Source organism: Fistularia commersonii, chromosome 4 (assembly GCF_037954325.1).
Source record: "Fistularia commersonii isolate RoL2024-O1a breed Wild chromosome 4, RoL_Fcom_v1.0, whole genome shotgun sequence".
NCBI classification, from domain to species: domain Eukaryota; kingdom Metazoa; phylum Chordata; class Actinopteri; order Syngnathiformes; family Fistulariidae; genus Fistularia; species Fistularia commersonii.
Window position 1 is genome coordinate 2,724,245 of NC_141287.1, and position 21,183 is coordinate 2,745,427.

The 21,183-nt window shown below is 43.7% G+C and overlaps 1 protein-coding gene across 1 annotated transcript; it reads left to right on the plus strand.

Annotated features, from left to right (window-relative positions):
- Nucleotides 1-383: 383 nt before the first annotated feature.
- Nucleotides 384-8,183, plus strand: ndufa10 (NADH:ubiquinone oxidoreductase subunit A10). Its single transcript, XM_086144706.1, has 10 exons — nt 384-528; nt 1,201-1,369; nt 2,618-2,833; nt 2,997-3,083; nt 4,329-4,450; nt 4,624-4,703; nt 4,892-4,946; nt 5,030-5,115; nt 5,357-5,465; nt 7,993-8,183. Exons 1-10 carry the CDS (start codon nt 454-456, stop codon nt 8,059-8,061), a joined length of 1,068 nt encoding a protein of 355 aa, XP_086000832.1. The 5' UTR covers nt 384-453; the 3' UTR covers nt 8,062-8,183.
- Nucleotides 8,184-21,183: the final 13,000 nt, after the last annotated feature.

The following is a 21,183-nucleotide window of genomic DNA, read 5'->3' on the forward strand; positions in this document are numbered from 1 at the left end:
TGTTCTTATGTTCATGTTCCCTCATGCCTGTTAATATAACTGACATTCGACTTTGTTTAGCCATGTTTGTTTATTCATATGTTTTTTCTGTTTATACTTTACATGCACGATAAAAATAAAAATAAAAATGTTGTATTGCAGGCTTGTGTGGCTGTGACCAGCAACAGCTATTGCTCATTAAACAGACGTTTTGCAGTCTGACTAAAACGCTACAATACTTTATAAGTTCAGTAAAGATTTTAAAAAATACTGTGGTGCCAGATATTACAGAATACCTTCTGATGCTGTTTTTACTTTTCTGTTTTCTGTTTTCAATCAGGCATTTATCAGACACCTAAAACGTATTTTAAGTGAGACCGAACTCAACGAAGGTAGCCGTTTATGTGACGTAGAATTCAGCGGGTCGCTTGCGGTGTATTATCGGGTCGGAGGGGACAAGGGGGACAGGTAACCATGTCTCTAAGGGTGGTCAAGTTGCTCATCCGACCGACAACAACTGTTTTCAGAGCAGTTGATGCTGTTCAGAAGGTAGGGTTAAAAATTTACTGATACGAGACATTTAATAATCGTCGTCTTTGCAAGGACAAGCAAACTTAGCCGTTAGCTTCTCAGCAACAAGCAATGAAGAAAACTTAGCCGTTAGCTTCCCAGCAACAAGCAATGAAGCTAACTTAGCCGTTAGCTTCTCAGCAACAAGCAATGAAGCAAACTTAGCCGTTAGCTTCTCAGCAACAAGCAATGAAGCTAACTTAGCCGTTAGCTTCTCAACAACAAGCAATGAAGCTAACTTAGCCGTTAGCTTCTCAACAACTAGCAATGAAGCTAACTTAGCCGTTAGCCTCTCAACAACAAGCAATGAAGCTAACTTAGCTGCTAGTTTCACAGCAATAAGCACTAAAGCAAAATAAAGAATCATCAGTCGTATGGGCTAAGGAATAACGTATATGTTTAAAGGATCGTGTGTCTTTTAAAAAAAAACTATTCCGATTAGGAAAATGTATACCACGGTCATTTAAACCTGATAGTAGCAATGACCTTAATAATATCGTGTGGATATTGAATTTTTAACCTTTCAATCATCTGCATCATAGGTGATTTGGATAGCTGCTGTCTGTAATTCTATTTAGTTCCGTTTTGACGTGGAATTCTTGCAACAGTGATCATGTCAAAACTAACAACTCTTCATATTTGATCTTGCAGACTGGTGTTCACACATCCGCAGTGAGAAATTTACGATATGGGTGGTGGGCTTACGCTTTGGGGGAGAGGACAACCCCACGGTTCAGCCAGTACAGCAAAATCATCTCTGTGGATGGAAACTTGTCTTCAGGCAAAGGAGCACTCGCACAGAAACTGGCTGACAAGCTCGGTAATTCTCCAAACTACAGTTTAAATCCAATGACAGGGTTGCATTCATTACATTACATTATTACATTACATTACATTTGGTAGACGCTTTTATCCAAAGCGACTTACAATAGAGGACATAAGCACTGCAAATAACACTTGCAAATACAAGATGCACAGGAAATATACAGAACAGTAAGCTTGGGTTACATTACATTACATTACATTGCATTTGGCAGACGCTTTTATCCAAAGCGACTTACAATAGAGGACATAGGGACTGCAAAAACACTTGCAAATACACGATGCACAGGAAATATGCAGAACAATAAGCTTGAGTTAGTGAGTTTTTTTTTTTTTTTTGGACAAAGACATACACAAACGTACACACACACACACTGCATAGCCTAACTTGCTGCCTAACCTGATCTGGGGCATCAGCGCAGTAAAAAGTCCTGAAAAAGAAGAGTTTTTACCTGTTTCTTGAAGGTTGAGAGAGATGATGCTAGTCTTGTTGCTTCCGGAAGTTTGTTCCACCACTGAGGTAGTAGAACTGAGAACAGTTTTGCCTGAGATCGCTTAGAGCGAGCAAAAGGTACTGCTAGTAGGTTTGTATTCATATATCAAGATGATTACCCCCTCTCACCTGCCACCAGAAATATTAATTATTTAACGCTCCATAGATTTAGATCACCCCTCATCTACTGAAAAACCTCTAAATAAGAATAAGAACAACTTTATTTATCCCGAAGGAAATTGTTGTGCTAGAGTTTCAAGTAAAACATAACAATAATAGACAACCGTAGAAAGGGGGGAGAATAAGAAGTACAAATAAAAATATAAAGTGTCAAAGTCAAGGCTATAAAGTGTTTTAAGGTCTTAAAAAGTACAAAGATTTGAATATTCCCTTCGGCTGAAGGAAGAGGAATTAAAAAGTCTGATAGCCTCAGGTAGGAAAGACATGTTGAATATCATGTAAAATATCATATATCATAAAAATGTTGAATATCAAATGACTGGTCTGTACATCTTGTGGCACTTAACAGAAAAGGGGCTATTAATTTTGGTTTATAAATTTCAGATTTTTCTTTTTCTGGAAAAAATTGACACCACCTGAAAATGAAGTGGAGATTCATAACAGTCTGTCTGTTTGGCCGCCTCTGCCTTCGTTGCAGTTGGTTTCCTTTTAGACCCAAAGGCAAATCCTCCTTGTTTCTTGTTGATGTTCTTCTTTCTTCCTCATTCAACATGTGTGTGTCTCAATCTCCAGGGATGCTGTACATGCCAGAACCTGATACTTTTTACCTTGACAAAATGACCGGAGAAAAAGAGCCTCTACCAGTTGACTTCAACGGAATGTGTAGTCTGGAAAAGTTCTACACAGATCCCAAAGCAGCCGATGGAAACAGCTACAGGTTACAGCTGTGGATGTACACAATGAGGCTGCTGCATTATGCAGATGCCATTGAGCACTTGCTCACCACAGGTACACTGGTGGTAGTGTCCCATAATTGTACTCAATTTACAGCTCTGTCTACTCTTGTTCAAGTTATGGAGCAAAATGTTCTATCATCTTTTAGTGAAGAATTAAAGGCAAAATGAATTGCTTTAAGTTCATGATCATTTCCATCTTATTTCTCCTTTCAAAGGTCAAGGTGTGATCATTGAGCGCTCCCCCTTCAGTGACGTTGTGTTTTTGGAGGCCATGTTCAAGCAGGGGTACATCAGGAAGGAGTGTAAGTATTACTATGACACAATACAGATCTCTGTTTGACCAGATGGAGGGAAATTTTCAGTATTAGGTACTTTGGTGTTAAGAGAGAGAGATTTTGGATTTAAAAATGACTCCAGTTTCAAAGTCTAGACCAGGGGTCAGGAACCTATGGCTCGCGAGTCATATATTGCTCTTCTGGTGATGCCATATGGCTCCCAGACAATTTTGAGTTGAAAAAGAAAAAAATCAGTTTGGAACTGATTCTAAAGTACTTGTGATATTTCTTCAAAAACCTATCTTTAACCTAAAAAAACAAAAACTGTGCAATATTTCATTTCACTGTGCAATATTCAGAACTGTGCAATATTTCATTTCATAACAGTACACGACAATTTTTCCTTTATCATACTATTGTGCACTCCTTACCTCACTTGTTACTAAGACACTTATAGTTTTTTCACTGTTTACTAAGACACTTTATAGTTTATAGTTTATTTTATTTCTAATTCTGCCTTTTCTTTTTATTATTCATTACTGTTATATTTTCTGTCACTCTGGCACAACAGTTTCCTTCGGGATTAATAAAGTTGATCTTATCTTATAATAATTTTAGGGTTAGATGGAGAAAGTTGAACCGCTGTGGCGACAAAAGCCGAAAGAAGAAGAAGAAGAAGATTTCTTCACAATACTGTGTCATTTTAAAGTAAACAGAAATAAGTTTTGAAGATAAATTTCACGGTTCACCCGTCGGTCGGGTCGGGAACCGTTGGCTTCCGAGCGCGTCTGGGTCATTGCAAAGGTGAAGAAATTAATCTTATCAAATAGCCAACTACTTTATCCGCATCAACCCTCGTAACGGAAAAGATGGCGACGAAGAAAAAAAGATGATGATTACCGTGCGTTCCAGGCTGCGTGGACAGAGGAATTTGCATTTGGATCTGCGGTATGTCTAATACGCTATGATAAAATTGCATAGATGAAACGGTCAAATGTAAAGCAGCACTTCAAGCAAATCCATGCAGCATTTTTGAGCTTTAAAAATACTATATGGCTCTCGATGAAATATTTGGCTTTTGTGGCTCTCCCTGTCAAAAAGGCTCCCGACCCCTGGTCTAGACTATCAGTGAAATGGAGATTGTGGTTCAATGGCAGAAAAAAACTAACTCCGTGTGATTTATTTATTGACTTTATTGGCCTCATGTTTTCAGTCCGTTAATGTCGCTCAAAGAAGTGTAGATTCGGATGCTCCTATGCTCGGTGGTTGCAGGTGTCCATCATTACAATGAGGTGAAAAACATCAGCATCTGTGAGTTCCTGCCTCCTCACCTGGTCATCTATGTGGACAAGCCAGCAGAGGAGGTGCAGAAGAACCTAAAACAGAGCAGTCAGGTGGGCAGATTCGTAAGCACGGCGTGCTAACACTAATCCATTTTTTTTTTAATTACATTGGATGACTGCTGACTGCTGAAGACAGTTTAGTTTGGATGACAAGATCAAATAAAATGGTTTCTACCTATCATTTGAATGACATCCTTTTTTTCTTCTTTTTCCTCTATCTTAAGGCGTATCTTCAGAATTTGCCTTTGGCATACCTGAAGAGCATAGAAGATAGCTACAAAAAGTCTTTCCTTCCTGAAATCAGGTAAATAGTACAAATAATGCATGTATGTTCAGTATTGTATTGTAAGTCAGACTGTGAGGGGCTTTTTTTCAGTAATGGTCTTTTTATATGATTATTATCAGAATTTTAAGGTTTAAACAGAAGTTTAAACACAGAGCTGCTCACATCTTCCCCCCCCTACCAAAACTTAAAGATGTTTTTATTTTCAGCAAAACATCAAATGTGCTTGCTTACGATGCAACTCAGGCCCAAGACATTGAAAAGGTAAGAGCAGCCCTGACGATTGTGATCTATTAGCTTAGTTTAATTTGCCTGAAGAAGGTTTAGTAACTGAAATGTGTCCTCAGGTGGCAGAGGACATTGAATATTTGAAGTTTGATAAAGGACCATGGCTGGAACAGGATGACGTCACCTATCATCACATGAGAATCCTGTGGGTGTTGACCTGTTTGACGCACATATACTCATCAGAAATGTGTATTTTTTTAAATCACAACAGTCCTTTGGAAAACAACATGAGACTGTGCCGTCAGGACAGCTCCTGAAAATTGCACGCAGAACCTTAATGCTGTATCAGTCTAATGAAGAAAAAAAAACCCGTAGCTTGAATCATTCTTTCATCAGCAAATTAAACCTTTTCTGTTTTTTTTTTTTTGTTTTTTTTTCTCCAACAGTGTTGAAGACAAACAAAAGGTGGCAACCTTAACCCACATACCAAAGTTCCTGCCAGAAATAACCATCGGGGCCCATGAGTATGATGAAAAATACTACGCATATAAGGCGGTACGTAGTTCCAAGATATCTATTCTTTCCACAATTCTTTGTTGCATATCACCCCTATATTGTCTTTCTACATGTTAAAAGAGGGTGTAGTAAATTAAGAGCATATGGACTGAAAGTGTAATTGCCTTGGCAAGGAGTCAAAGACTATTTTATTGTAGTCCTATGTTAGAAACTGAAACTGCTTTTTAGATGACAATTGAAACTATGGCAACAGCTTGAAAGTGTTTTGCAACTTTGAAGCAAATTTGGCACTTTATCTGTTTTAATATGTTATCCAGGTCCAAAGTAAAGCCACCTCTAAATAATGAGAGAGCTTCTGAGTATTTTTATGTCTATTTAGTCATTTGAAAATGTCATGCAGCTGAATGCTGCTGATAGCAAGAGGATTTTTTCTGATGTTGCAGTTTTTCCATTTACCCCTAGTCATAAGCTGTTGACTATATTCAAACAGAATTCTTAAGCTGGGGTATACTTCTTCTTCTGAATCTTTAATGCATCTGTCAGGATTGTTTCCCTCAGATATTCTAGATTGATAGAAATCAAGAATGAGAATTTAAAAAACAGCTATGTTTCCATTATAAACATCTATATTGTTGAATTGACTATGGTTTCAGGGAAACCAGATAGTCCTAATTCAGAATTGGACTGACCTTTTCTGTCATGAAAGGCCTGGTTTATATCCTACTTAATTTTTTATTCAGAAGTGTTACATCCTTGAACATGCATCAGCTGTTGATGACTGATTTATTGTTCAGTTTAGGTCAGGGATGTCAAAGTCAAATACACTAAAGAAGAGCCAAAAGGGCCAAAAAAAACAATTTGTTACAAGCCGAGGGCCAGACTAGTTCAGTATTTATTGAAATATCTTGAACTGACTGAACATAGCCTATTGAACCAAGACCTAAATGCATAATTGAAATTGCATGCATTATAAACTGAAAATGCAATATCGTAGTGCTCTTTGATCACTGCTTTCAAATAGTAAAATGAGAAAATAAAAATTGATAAATAAAATCAGTTGCTCACATCTGTGAGATCCAGATCCAGCTCGGATGTGCAGCTGGGGCATTGTGTCGGGGATGAAACGTGCAAACTCACCCACTTCCTCGTATTTTTTCTTCAGTGTGTCATTGCACTGGAGCTCAGTTACCTCCATTTGTAGGTTTGGTGGTGCGCTTTCCACGTCAACTGCGAAACAATTGCCGAGCAGCGCAAACCTACTTTTTTTTGGGGCTTCAAAGTCAGCAAATTGGCGTTGGAAGTCGGCGGCAAGTATGTTGAGTTTATCAGGAAACTGTGCACTCGGGAACACAGTTGTAGGGAGCTTCTTTTTCTGGCAGCTGGGAAAGAGGCTCAAGGTTTCTATCGGCATCTGCAGTCGAATGTTCTCCTCATAAAAGACACATGTTTGGCTTTTACCTCCCTGAACATGTACTCTGGCTTGAAACCCCCTGTTCTGAGCGTCCACCTTTTATTTAGCCATTTTTGGGGAGGAGGTAGCTGATATTTGACATCTGCTCTGACTGCTGATGAAGAAGGAAGCCGAAGCCCGCTCGCTGCGCTGCAGTGAGTTCGCAGGGTACCGTTGCATTGTGGGGAATGTAGTATTGGTGCGTTCAAAACACAAGCGGGTGGCAGCGGCCTGCGGGCCGCTTCTAATAATAATCAACTTCATCCCAGGGGCCAGAGATAATTCGTTCACGAGCCGGATCTGGCGATACAGTCAGATCGATGTGTTCCCAGTAAGACCGTGATAGGTTGTTAGCATTGAGCAGAGGCACAGTCAAAAGGCAATTATGTGTGTGTTTGTTGTAGTGGTGAGTAGACCTAATCTTAAATGTGTGTGGAGGAGTTTCAGTGGCAGCCCAACCCTAACACACATTCACTATTAATTTGTTGTTCATCTATAACAACAGTATTAAAATACCAAGCTAATCCTGTTGTCTCTTTCCAAAAGATCAAACCGTTAATCTCACAATGATGATGTAGCAGTTTAATTGTTGGAAAGCAGTCATGTTGTCATGCTACATCATACAATTACAATTTATTTTGCATAGATTGGACACCGTCAGCCTTTTGTCTGAATCCCTGTTGTTTTGATAATGTCTCCTGCATTTTTGCACATGTGACATGGACCATGTTTTGGCGAGCAAAGTATTGAACAGCAATACCGCGTTTAAGCAGGAATAATCCCAGTTGTGGAATATTTTGCAAAGCTTTTCTGATTAGTTCAACAATAAAAGATTTTGGTCTGACATTTACTGTTTCTGACTGCAGACCTGCTGTAAGTGTGTGTGTGCACAGTGTTGCTGAAGGCTGTGACCTCACTTTGCTTCTGGAGGTTGCATCTCTTAAGGAGAGAAAGTTGGAAGCCATGCAAAAATGTTTATACTGTTGATTAATTAGAGCATTTCAAAGTGGAGTTTTGTCTTTACATAAAAATCTGAATTCATCGTGTTTAACTGAGCACAGACACACCTCGATCCCATCATGCTCTTGAAATGTATTATTTTTCATTTCTCCATAGCTGCCCGGGAAAAAGTACGCTCCTGGTTATAATGCTGATGTTGGAGACAAATATATCTGGCTCAAGTGAGTTCACCGCTGGATAATGAAAGTAATTCAACGTCTTTCAACCCGCTCCCTCTGTGGGCTTCTGTCCAGTTGTATATCCTAAAGAATATGTATGTGATAAAATATTAAAAGCTACTAAATTAATTGTTTGTTTGTTTTTTTAAAATAAGCATATCAGTTCCCTCCTCCCTTTTAACATCCATCCATCCATCAATCTTCTGCTACTTATCCTGCACTCAGGAGAACATGCAAACTCCACACAGAAAGGTCCCATGTCGGAATACAGATGCAAAAGAAAATCTTACGCCACAACAGGATTAATTGCGACTGGAATTGATGACACCAAACTCACCACAAAAACATTGGAAATGCAAATAAAATGAGGCGCAGTGAACTCACAAGAAAACTATTCAAATAATCAAAGGCGAAGCTGGTTTGCTTCAGGTTTCATAGCATGAGTGTCTCAAGGAAACAGCGAGAAGAATTGTCATCTTTAACGCTGTGTGTGTGTGTGTGTGTGTGTGTGTGTGTGTGTGTGTCATCTTCAATGCAGTGTGTGAAGCTGGGGACCAAGCCCACAAAGTGTGGCAAATCTGAGACTTTGGTTGTCACATTGCTAATTATCTACATTCTCATAATGTAAATACACTTCCTGTTCCTCTCAAAGTGAACAAAATGAATAGAATGCAGTCCAGGTTATAGTCAAAAATTGGATAAGCTTGTTTCTTTCTGGAAAGCAAGAATCGACAGAGAGAGAAAAACCCCTTGCAGGCAGAGTGACACATAATGCTGCAATTAAATCCTAGATAGAGATCATATACATTAATGATCCCAGGAAATAATTGCCAGTTAGATACATATTCAGTTTTGGCATTCCTTTTCACAATTACATCCAAAGATACTTCTTCTTCACTTACTTTTAGTGAATATAGCATTGGCCAGGTAGAGTTGATGTCATCAGGGGGTATCTAACAATCATTGGGTGTCAATCCTGAGCTGCAACGCCCTCAACACTGGTGGGTCAGCAGGGATGGACAGATCAATGCCCATCAACTCCTCCGGGCTTCCAGCTAAGCTCCTCTTTCCTGCTCCACAACCAGCACCAGGCTCTTTCTGCTGCCGCCCCCATTGTTAAAATCCCAAACCACCATCAAATTGCATCATGCTTTTGTCATTGTGTACACTCACCGGCCACTTTATTAGGTACACCATGCAAGTAACGGGTTGGACCCCCTTTTGTCTTCAGAACTGCTTCAATTCTTCGTGGCATAGATTCAACAAGGTGCTGGAAGCGTTCCTCAGAGAGTTTGGTCCATATTGACATGATGGCATCACACGGTTGGCGCAGATTTGTCGGCTGCACATCCATGATGCCAATCTCTCGTTCCACCACATCCCAAAGATGCTCCATTGGATTGAGATCTGGTGACTGTGGAGGCCATTTGAGTCCAGTGAACTCATTGTCATGTTCAAGAAACCGGTCTGAGATGATTCCAGCTTTATGACGTGGCGCATTATCCTGCTGAAAGTAGCCATCAGAAGTTGGGTATATTGTGGTCATAAAGGGATGGACGTGGTCAGCAACAATACTCAGGTAGGCTGTGGCGTTGCAACGATGCTCCATTGGTACCAAGGGGCCCAAAGAGTGCCAAGGAAATATTCCCCACACCATTACACCACCACCACCAGCCTGAACCGTTGATACAAGGCAGGATGGATCCATGCTTTCATGTCGTCGACGCCAAATTCTGACCCGACCGTCCGAATGTCGCAGCAGAAATCGAGACTCATCAGACCAGGCGACCAATCTTCTGTTGTCCAATTTTGATGAGCTTGTGCAAAGTGTAGCCTCAGTTTCCTGTTCTTAGCTGAAAGGAGTGGCACCCGGCGTGGTCTTCTGCTGCTGTAGCCCATCTGCCTCAAAGTTGGACGTCCTGTGGGTTCAGAGATGCTCTTCTGCCTACCTTGGTTGTAACGGGTGGTTATTTGAGTCAGTGTTGCCTTTCTATCAGCTGGAACCAGTCTGGCCATTCTCCTCTGACCTCTGGCATCAACAAGGCATTTCCGCCCACAGAACTGACGCTCACTGGATATTTTTTCTTTTTCGGACCATTCTATGTAAACCCTAGAGATGGTTGTGCGTGAAAATACCGGTAGATCAGCAGTTTCTGAAATACTCAGACCAGCCGTTCTGGCACCAACAACCATGCCACGTTCAAAGTCACTCAAATCACCTTTCTTACCGAAACTGATGCTCGGTTTGAACTGCAGATTGTCTTGACCGCGTCTACATGCCTAAATGCACTGAGTTGCCGCCATGTGATCCACTCAAGTTTACATTTTATATGACATGTAGTTTTTCTTACTAAGTTCACAGTTTATAGGACATGTAGTTTTTCTTATCACCTACTAAGTTTATATTTTTGTATAACATGAAGTCTCATTCTACATACTGAGTTTATATTTTGTGTGAGGTGAGGACTCTCACATCAAGAGAGGGACTTGCAAAATTCCTTACCTTAATTCAGAATTCCTGTGTTACCGAGTGTTCTTGCAAAAACGGTTAAAATTCGTGCGAGATTCACGCACGGGAACGCATCACGTGATGGCAAAAGTACACCCAACTTTGTTTTTTTTCCATTAACACCCCCAATGCACTGGCAATGACGTATCCCGAAGGCCCGGAGGCCCAGTCCAAGACACAACTCCTTATTAGGAAGTAACCTCCACCATCGAGATAGTGGTATAAATCACTGCCGCTCCCTGAGGTTGGGGCCGAAACCTCCTCATCTGCACATCCGACTGGACGCGCCTCATCGGACGTCTCGAGAGGGCGAACGATCCCCTCGGGGTGACGTTCATTTCGGCCCGGTAATTCTCCTAAGTGTATTTCTTGACCTCTAATAAACCACTCATTGCCTAATCAGTTCCTGACAGCTCTGATGTTTTTCTTGGATCACATCTGAACACACAGATGTTTGCATTGCAATCATGTGATCATGCGATCCCACTGATCGTACAAAGGCACAAAACTTTAACAAGTAATTGGTATTGAAAAATATAGTAATGCACTTTAAGATTAAATGAGACTTATAAAGAAAGGGATTTTTAAACTATTTACACATGTGCATAAAAAAATCTGAATTGAATCCCTGCCTACACCTTACAAACTAAAAAGAGTGCTATTAATGTGTAAGGAAGAAAGTGTACACCTGTCCTGTAAATGTGTAAACTTCATACATGAAACATGTAAACACATACAATACATACTGAAAATGTATGGAGTTGCATGAAAATTGAATTCCACCATACTAGTTTGTAGTGAAGCTGGTGACTTGACTTTAAATTGCACATATTTGCTAGCAATTAGCTCGCTGGCTTTTACCGCTGCTTCGCTGATTTCTCAGCTATGGGTGAAAGTGGACGCTGTTTCCTCAGCGATTCGTTGATCTTATCGCTTCTCAGTTTCTTTGCAAGCTGTCAAATTTTTCGCTCTGATGGGTCTCGTAGCGGCGCCGTATATTATATCCCTTAAATACCAAAACTTGTTGCAAACACGCCAAGCACGAAGGTTTCCCGTGCGTCTCCGTAAATTATCCTGCGGGCCCGGTTGAACCCCTTTGCGGGCCGGTTCCGGCCCGCGGGCCGTATGTTTGACACCCCTGGGCTAGAAGGAACCGGAAATAAAACCAGGGATGTTCGGTTTTATGGATGATCACTCCACCCCCCTCCCCGCCCAATATTTTAATAAAACAAGTGGCCACTCCAATAGGGATTCTTTTAACCGTGGTTAACTCTCTGCTCCAAACAAATACACACAATCAACATTGACCAAACATTGCTCTCGACTGTAAAGGGGAAGTGAAAAGTAAACAAAAACACCGTGTGCTCAAAGGGTAAAAACTGGTTTCCTTTAAATCTTGATGTCCAGGCCTGTTGAATGGAAGGAGTAGACGTGCTCCTGTCGATCCTTTCCGTGCAGGATGTTGAAGACATCTACATTATTGGCATTATGATAACAGGTATGCTACTATTTGGGGCTACCAGTTTCTTGATCTATTGCAAAGTTTGGAAGACGTCGGCAGCACTTTTGGTGAAGCTTCTCGTCACGGATGATGAAATGCGCACGGCCGTCAACACTCAGACTCGAATGATAGCCGACGAACTCTTTGCAAGAATGGATGTCAACTTGGAGAAGCTGTCAGCCACCAAATTTAGGCGATTGAATCAACGCCATTGAGAGAACCAGAGAGACTAAAAGTAGATGTAAAATTACAGTCTGCCTGTACTTAAGACGATCGCTATCTTCATTGGTTCCCCAACACCGGCCTTGGAAAGCTGGTATCTCTGCTGTCCTGGATGTTATGCAGACAAGATGCTCCCCCCTTGACCCCTGACCCCTGACCCCTAACCTTTCCAGCTGCGAACTTTGTTTCTCTCAGAACTCACCGAGGTTGTCTCCACAGCAACAGCTGTGTCTCTGATCAGGTGGTAGAGATAAATGGGTGTGACTGACTTGAAGTGAAGTCCATGGGCTTACACACACACACACACACACACACACCCTCAAATCAACACCGTTCCCAACCCCCTCCTTCCCCTCGTTGCAGAGCAGCATCCGGAGGATCTGCTTGTTTGGCCTCCATTACTCTCCCACATGTGCAAGTCTTCAAGTACTGTTGTAATGTAATGTCTTTTTATCATATTGTTCATTTTTTTTTTTTTTTTTTTATTAATCTGACACTTTGCCCTCCCTACAGGAGCCCAGTTTGGTATTTTTGTTTTTTCCCGCCTCACCGATTCCCCATCTTGTTTTCATCCAATGCTCCTGTTTCCACATGTTATGTCACTGTCTGTTTATTTATCTTGGAAAGGATGAAAACTGTTGACATGCGCAATGACAATAAAGTTTGAAAACAAGCATACATGGGTACACACTCATATTTGTGAATCTAGTGTGTTTGATTTTATGAGATCTGTGTTATTTATTTGTCACTAGATGTCAGAAAAGTCATGGATTATTGTCATTGTTTCCCCGACTGATTTAAATAGCATCATATAACAGCAATGATTTTTAGTGTTACTATTTGTTGCCCCTCAAAAGGACACATAGAATCCTAGAAATAAGGCAAAGAGAGTGATGTTGAGCCGCATTTTGTAATAACAGTGCATTTTGTAAGAAACATCCAAAATGTAATAACTTTTTCATTTCATTTTGTAATGAAGCAGCACATATTAATGGATGCAACAAGAGACCAACAAATTTGCTCAAAGTCCGTATAGCTGTTGGAAAAAAAGCCATGATTCTGGATGATTTATTGATAATGCGTTGACGTTTTAAATGTGATTGACTGTCCAAGTTACCATACCAGACTATTATTGATGAGGTCAGGATACTTTCAATTATGGCTGTGTGGAACTGGAGGAGAATATTGTGTCTCACGTTGATTTTTTTTTAGTTGTCTGAGGAAAAACAGTCTTTTGTTGGCTTTTTTTTGAATTTTAGTGTGTTAGTGATGTGTCACCCAAGAAATGTGAATCAGTCCGTGATGGCTATGGGATCATAGTTGATGGAGATGAGTGTTTTGGGTGTGAGCGAGTGTGAAAAATCAATGATTAGTTCTTTTGTTTTTGAAGCGTTTAGCTGCAGGTTGTTGTTCCGGCACCAGGTGACCGCCTGGGCGACCTGCTCTCGATAGCGATCCTCATTATTGTCAGTGACGGGTCCAATTATTGTGGTGTCGTCTGCATATAGGAACGTAGCGGTGGTCGAGGATGTTGGCACCTCTGCTTGGACGGGTAACTTGCTGGATGTAGTTTGGGAGCTCTTTCGACAGATTGGCATGTTTGAAGTCGCCCGACACAATGACAGCGGCGCCGGGATTGGTGTTTTCCACTGAGGAGATGTAGGTTGCCAGTTCTGTTGTAGCTACGTTAGCATTTGCCGATGGCGAGATGTAAACACCAATCAGAACCAACAGAAGCAAACTCTCTGGGAAGATAGTGAGGTCTGCATTTCACCGTGATGTATTCCAAATTCGGACTGCAGGAGCTGTTAAGCACTGCGGTGTTACTGCACCATCTGCCATTGAGCATAAAGCAGATTCCACCATCTTTGGTTTTCTTAGCTTCACTGATCTGTCAGTAGGGAGAAGCCAGGTGGGGTGATAGCCTGGTCTGGAACTGTGTGGTCCAGCCAGGTCTCAGTAAGGCAGATGGCGGTGCAGTCTCTGTAGTCCTTGTGGGTTTGAAGCAGTTCTTCTATTTTGTTTATTATTGATCGGACCTTTGTGAGAAGTCGTGCTGGTATGGTCGTTTCCTGAACCTGCAGAGAACGCCGTTACGCCGGCTTGCTGTCACAGAGCTGTCTTGTTGGTGCAGGTACAGCTAGTGTCTCTGCAGGAACACTTGAGATCCACGCTTCATCAGCGGGGTAGGAATGATCTCGTCGGGAAAGCGATACCCAGCGGTTGTATGAGTGGCATTTTGACTTTCTGACATGTAAAGCGGACCATAGTAGCAGACACAGCAGCAGAGCTCGTACCGTGGCAAGCCTGACGGCCACCATGGTGTCCGCGATGAGATTTACTTTATTGATAACAGGATTGGGGAATTATTGGGCTGCAGCAGCATAACAAACAAAAGGACAGTAACAAGCTAAAAAATTAAATTAAAAGACGATAAATAGAAAAAAATCCCCCTGTATAGGTGACCCTACAACAAGCAGGAGAAAGGGTCGAATAGGCCAGTTCTCAGACAGATGCAGGCTCTGGTGATGGAAAGAGATAAACAGAGTTAAATTAATTAGTAATAGTTGTCGGGAACACAAAGTCTTAAGTAGAAGAGCTAGATGAAAATAGGAAAAAAGAAATAGGATGTTACCTCTCCTGCAGTTCTTTAAATAAAGAAAAATCATTTAAATTTTGGATGATTTGCTATACGAAAACTTATTCTAATATAAAGACAGGCGGTGCTTCTGCCTCACAGCACAAAGGACTCTGGTTTAATTCCCACAGGAGGCTTTTCTTTGCGGATGTTCTTTCAGTGTTTGCGTGTGTTTTCTCCAAGTTCTGCAGTTTCCTCCCGCAGTCCAAAAAAGTAGACACACACACACAACAAAAAGACACTATAATGCAGTTAGAATGTTGATAAAACTCACTAACATGCAACCAACAAGGTGCTAAAATCCTTTGGGGGCCAGTTTGTTTGTTTAGAAGTTTATTTGGATAGTGTAGATGTAGTGAGATGTTTGTACCAGATTATAATAAAAAAAACTGCAATATTTCATTTCATAACAGCTACACTACAATTTTTCCTTTTCTCATACTATTGTGCACTCCTTACCTCACTTGTTACTAAGACACTTATAGTTTTATCACTTGTTTACCAAGACACTTTTTAGTTTCACTGACACACTTTAGAGTTTTTTTATTTCTGCCTTTTTTCTTTTTATTACAGTTATATTTTCTGTAACTCTGGCACAACAATTTCCTTGGGATTAATAAAGTTGTTATCTTATCATAGCTCAAAGCTAATTTCCATCTGTAGTCCTGGACAATACAAATATAAAACTGTACAAAATAGACTATATATATCAAATATACATATGGGCAATAAAATAACTATACAATATATAAAAAGGCAATAAAATATGTATTTTGCAAGTTGAAAGTGCTATTGTTGTGATATTACTTTGGTCATCTGGCATTGTTAGCGTGAGCATGTTTGGTGCTCAAGAAGCCAATTTTTAACGGTTGAAATTAAACGCCTGTATTAGCATTATTAGGGCCAATTAATTCATTAACCAGCTTGTTAAGAGAAAGCAAAAACATTAGCAACAGTGCTTTCCGGATTTAACAACATCCTCTTTCAGGTGCTTCCGTTCTAAGGGATTTAACTTGGGCCGGTAGGTATTTAAAACTTGTGCCATAAAGGTTAGACGCGGCGATAAACACTTTTTGACCATATGGTTATAACTTTTAAACCTGCATCTGAATTTGAGTGATTTTGACATATTGCGTAAAGTCACATCCTATTCAACATATTTCAGCACTAAACACAAACTTTAAAAATACTCCAAAGTTATTTCCAACTTTTTCCATAATGGTTCAACTTGGCTAGATAAACACTTTTTGAACACGTGGCTATAACTTTTAAACCTGTCATTTTGAAATATATGGTGCAGAATCATGTCCTATTAAACATATTTCAGCACCAGTGTTACGGTTGGTTCCCAAGAGGACAGACACAGGTTCGTAGATTCGCAGGTGGTTTAATAAGTTGATAGACCGGGAGGTCATACACATATCAGGGAGAAGACGCAGACTTCTCATAGCAACGAGATCAGACAATGTCTGCAACTTTGGGTCCACCCTTTATACTCTTGCCTAATTAGTGGGATTGTTTCCTGGTGAGGCGTGTTCACCAGGTGCAGGGGATAACTGCCTTGATTGCTGTGCCACTTGCCTGCATCTGTCTGAGTCGTGACAGTACCACCCCTCCAGCCTCCTCCTCCTTGGACGAGGGCGATGGGGACGCGGAGCCGGCTGACCTGGATGGAACTCCTATGGAACTCCTCCCACAGCCCTGGGTCCAGGATGTCCTTGCGATGGACCCGGGAGCGTTCCTCTGGCCCGTACCCCTCCCAGTCGACCAGGTACTCCAGTTGACCCCGGCGAGATTGGAGTATTTGGTGTACTGCGTAGATGGGTCCCTCGTCCAGGAGGGGAGGCGGCACAGCAACCCCAGGGCCTGCAGCGTCTGAAGAGTCAGAGGAGTAGCACGGTTTTAACAGAGATACATGAAATACCGGGTGAATTTTATATTCAGGCGGGAGTTGTAGGCGAAAAGTAACCGCATTGATCTGGTGGGAGATCCTGAAGGGCCCGATATACTTTGGCCGGAGTTTTTTGCAGGGGTGTTTCATGTGAAGGTCCCGTGTCGAGAGCCACACTTTCTGTCCCACGACATAGGCAGGGGCCTGGGCTCGGTGAGCATTTGCACAGCGGCGGCGTAGAGCCCCTTGCAAATGCCGGTGGGCTCTGGCCCACACCCTCTCGCTCTCCCTGAACCATTGATTGACTGCTGGGACTTCTGAGGATTCTCCTGTCCAGGGAAACATGGGTGGTTGGTAGCCAAGCATGCACTGGAATGGCGTCAACCCGGTGGTTGGTTGCTGGAGGGAATTTTGAGCATATTCTGCCCAGGGAAGGAATTGACTCCAATTTGCAGGGTGTTGCTGGCAGTACTTTCGGAGGTAGGGGCATACCTCTTGGATCTTGCGTTCTGTTTGTCCATTGGTCTGGGGATGGTAACCAGACGACAAGCTCACTGTCACCCCCAGCAGGCGAAGGAAGGCTCTCCAAAACCTGGATATGAATTGAGGTCCCCGATCAGAGATGATGTCCTCCGGCAGTCCAAAGTTCCGGAAGACCTGGTTGAAGAGGGCTTCTGTTGTCTCTGATGCTGTAGGGACTCCCCTCATGGGGATCAACTTGCATGCCTTAGAAAATCGATCCACAACCACCAGGATGCTCGTGTATCCCTTGGAGGGGGGAAGGTCTGTGGCATAATCAATGCCGAGATGGGACCAGGGTCTATTTGGGATGGGTAAGGGTTCCAGTTTCCCTGCTGGTAGGTGACGAGGCGTTTTCGCCCTGGCACAGTCGGGGCATCGGCTGACATATCTTCGGACGTCTCTCAACATTCCTGGCCGACAATATTTGTCTCGAAGTATGTTCTGAGTCGCACTCATTCCTGGATGCCCGGTACCTGGTGCAGAGTGTGCAGAGGTGAGGAGATTCCAGGATGGTTTGTGGTACGTAGGTACGATTGGCCGGAGTGTTGGGTGGTGCGGGGTCGGACGCTGATGCTTCCCGGATTTCTTCATCCAGGCTCCACCGGATGGGGTTTACGAGCACACAGTCACGCAGGATTTTCTCCGGTTCTTCCGGGGCGTTTTCTGGAGAGTGAATCCGTGACAGAGCGTCGGCTCGCCCATTGAGAGTGCGATATCGGATGTTGAACTGAAATCGGGTGAAGAGGGCCCATCTAGCTTGGCGGGGGTTTAACCTCTTGGCTTGGCGCAGGTACTGCAAGTTCTTGTGGTCTGTTAGCACCGTGAAAGGGTATTTCGCGCCCTCAAGCCAGTGGCGCCACTCTTCCAATGCCAGCTTGATGGCCAGGAGCTCTCTATTGCCGATATCATAATTACTCTCTGCTGAACTCATCCTTTTTGAAAAGAAGGCGCAGGGCTGGAGTCAGGCTGGCTTTCCATGGGGTTGGGACAGGACGGCTCCCACCCCCATGGTCGAAGCATCAACCTCCACTGTGAAGGGAAGATCTGGGTCCGGGTGGTGCAGCAGAGGGGCGGTCGTGAAGGCCTTCTTGAGCTCCAGGAAGGCTCGTGTGGCGGTTGGGTTCCAATGAAGGCGTTTTGGTTTGCCGCGCAACAGGGAGGTGAGGGGCGTAGCCAGTTGGCTGAAGTTCTCTATGAACCGTCGGTAGAAGTTAGCGAACCCCAGAAACCGCTGTAGTTGCTTGATTGTCTGGGGTTGAGGCCAAGAGTGGACGGCACTGACCTTGTCTTCATCCATACTCACTCCCTGTGGATGGAGGTGGTAGCCGAGGAACTGGACGGTGGTCTGGTGGAACAGGCATTTCTCTGCCTTGAGGAACAGTTAGTGTTCGCGAAGCCTGGTGAGGACCTGGGTGACATGGCGAATGTGACTGGACAGATCAGGGGAGTGGATCAGGACGTCATCTATATAGACGACCACAAATTTTTGGAGGAAGTCCTTGAATATCTCGTTCATAAAGCCTTGGAACACGGAAGGGGCATTGGCTAGGCCATATGGCATGACCCTGTACTCCCAGTGACCAGAGGGGGTTACGAAGGCAGTGTTCCACTCATCCACTCTTCGAATACGCACCAGGTTATAGGCGCTCCGGAGGTCCAGTTTGGTGAATATTTTGGACCCCCGGAGGGACTCCAAAGCCGCTGGCACCAAAGGTAGAGGATAACGGAATTTTACGGTGGCTTGGTTCAGGATCCGGTAGTCCACACAGGGCCTCAACCCTCCATCCTTCTTTGCGATGAAGAAGAATGGCGAGGCCGCAGGGGATGTCGACGGTCAGATATAGCCCTGGCGCAGGGATTCCTCTATATAGGTCTCCATGGCCGCCTGTTCAGGGAGAGAGAGAGGGTAGATCTTTCCGTTCGGTAGCGGTTGGCCTGGAAGTAGATCGATCGCACAGTCCCAGGGACGATGTGGAGGCAGCGCGGCGGCTCGTTGGGAGCTGAAGACGTCCTGAAAACCCGCATACTGGGAAGGGATCTGGGCCCGGTGGTCTTGCTTGGGGCTTTCTACTGATGTGGCATAGAGATGCACTATTCTCCTTGGAGGGAGCTGGGGAAAACAGTGCTCCTTGCAAGTCTCACCCCAGCGCAGGATTTCCCCAGTGGCCCAGGAAACCGTAGGCTCATGCGCCCCCAACCAAGGTCTGCCTAACACCAGATCTATCTGTGATTCCTCCAGGACATAAAACGAAATGTTCTCCACATGCAGAACCCCAATGCTAAGCTGAAGGGAGGTTTGTGTGTTGACTTGCCTGGAAGATAGAGGTTTTCCCATCACTGATCGTACGGTGAAGGAGGGGGAACACGGGAGCCGGGGAATTTGTAGCCGTCAGCAGAGTGCACCGGAGATGAAGTTCCCTGCCAAGCCGGAGTCCAGGAGGGCGTGCACAAGGTGGGTAGAGTCCGACACACAAAGCTGGGCTGGGATAGTCAATGGTGTCAAGTAGACGTTAGGAGAAAGCACAGCGCCTACCTGGGGTGTTGGAGGTCTCGTGGGGCAGCGTGATATCCCGTGATCCTTATCTCCACAGTAGAGGCAGAGGCGGTTGGCTATGCATCTCTCTGTGGTTGATAATTGGAGGGCATCCACCTCCATGGCCTCTCCTGCTTGCTCCGGGACGGCCCTGTGGCAGACCTTCCCGGGACAGAGAAACTGGCCTCTCTCCGGTGCGATACCCGGATGGCTAGCTGGATGAACCTCTCCAACCCCATGCCGTCATCGTACGCCGCCAGGTGGAGGCGCAGGGAGGTGTTCAGGCCTTGTCGAAACTCGGCCAGAAGGGCCGGCTCATTCCATCCGCTGGCGGCTGCTAGCGTCCGGAACTGTAGGGCGTACTCCACGATGGACCCCTTCCCCTGGCGGAGGTTGAAAAGTCGAGCCTGGAGGGAGGAATCCCCCTCGGGCAGGCTGAAGGCTTCTAGGAAGTGCTCCGTGAAGTTCTGCGCAGTCGCCGTCACGGTGCCTGGGGTATTCCAGATCTGGCTTCCGCCCACTGGAGTGCCTTACCCGACAGGAGGGAGATGACGTAGGTGATCTTGGACTTCTCTAACAGAAAGCCCTTACAAGTTTCTGGGGAGCCGGAGTAGGTGGCCGGGCTAGCCATCGGGGCAGCCTGGATGAGGCGTGGAAGAGCTTGTGGGCTCCATACCAGGTCTGATCTTCTGTTACGGTTGGTTCCCACGAGGACAGACACAGGTTCGTAGAATCGCAGGTGGTTTAATAAGTTGATAGACCGGGAGGCCGTACACACATCAGGGAGAAGACGACGCAGACTTCTCATAGCAACGAGATCAAGCAACGTCTGCAACTTTGGGTCCACCCTTTATACTCTTGCCTAATTAGTGGGATTGTTTCCTGGTGAGGCGTGTTCACCAGGTGCAGGGGATAACTGCCTTGATTGCTGTGCCACCTGCCCGGGGATCCGACGACACCAGCTTTAAAGAATATTAAAGTTATTTTCAACATGCGCCATAAAGCATAAACTTGTTGAGATAAACACTTTATTACCACATGACTATAACTTTTGAACCTGAGCCTCGATTTGAGTGATTTTAACATATATTGTGTATATTCACGTCCTATTAAACATATCTCAGCTTTGAATGAATTTAAAGTTATTTTCAACTCATGCAATTACGCTTCAATTCTGTGAGTTAAACACTTTTTGACCACATGGCTATATTTTTTAAACCTGTTGCTCGATTTGAGTGATTTTGACTTATATTGTCTATAATCACATCTTATTCAACATATTTCAGCACCAAATACCAGCTTTGAAGGGTTCC

What these genes read in the sequence shown, in the direction of transcription:
- ndufa10 (XM_086144706.1), top strand. Translation starts at nt 454, where the DNA reads ATGTCTCTAAGGGTGGTCAAGTTGCTCATCCGACCGACAACAACTGTT. An exon ending in GAAACTGGCTGACAAGCTCG is followed by an intron (nt 1,370 to 2,617) that starts GTAATTCTCCAA and finishes CTCAATCTCCAG; the next exon opens with GGATGCTGTACATGCCAGAA. An exon ending in TCTTTCCTTCCTGAAATCAG is followed by an intron (nt 4,704 to 4,891) that starts GTAAATAGTACA and finishes TTTTATTTTCAG; the next exon opens with CAAAACATCAAATGTGCTTG.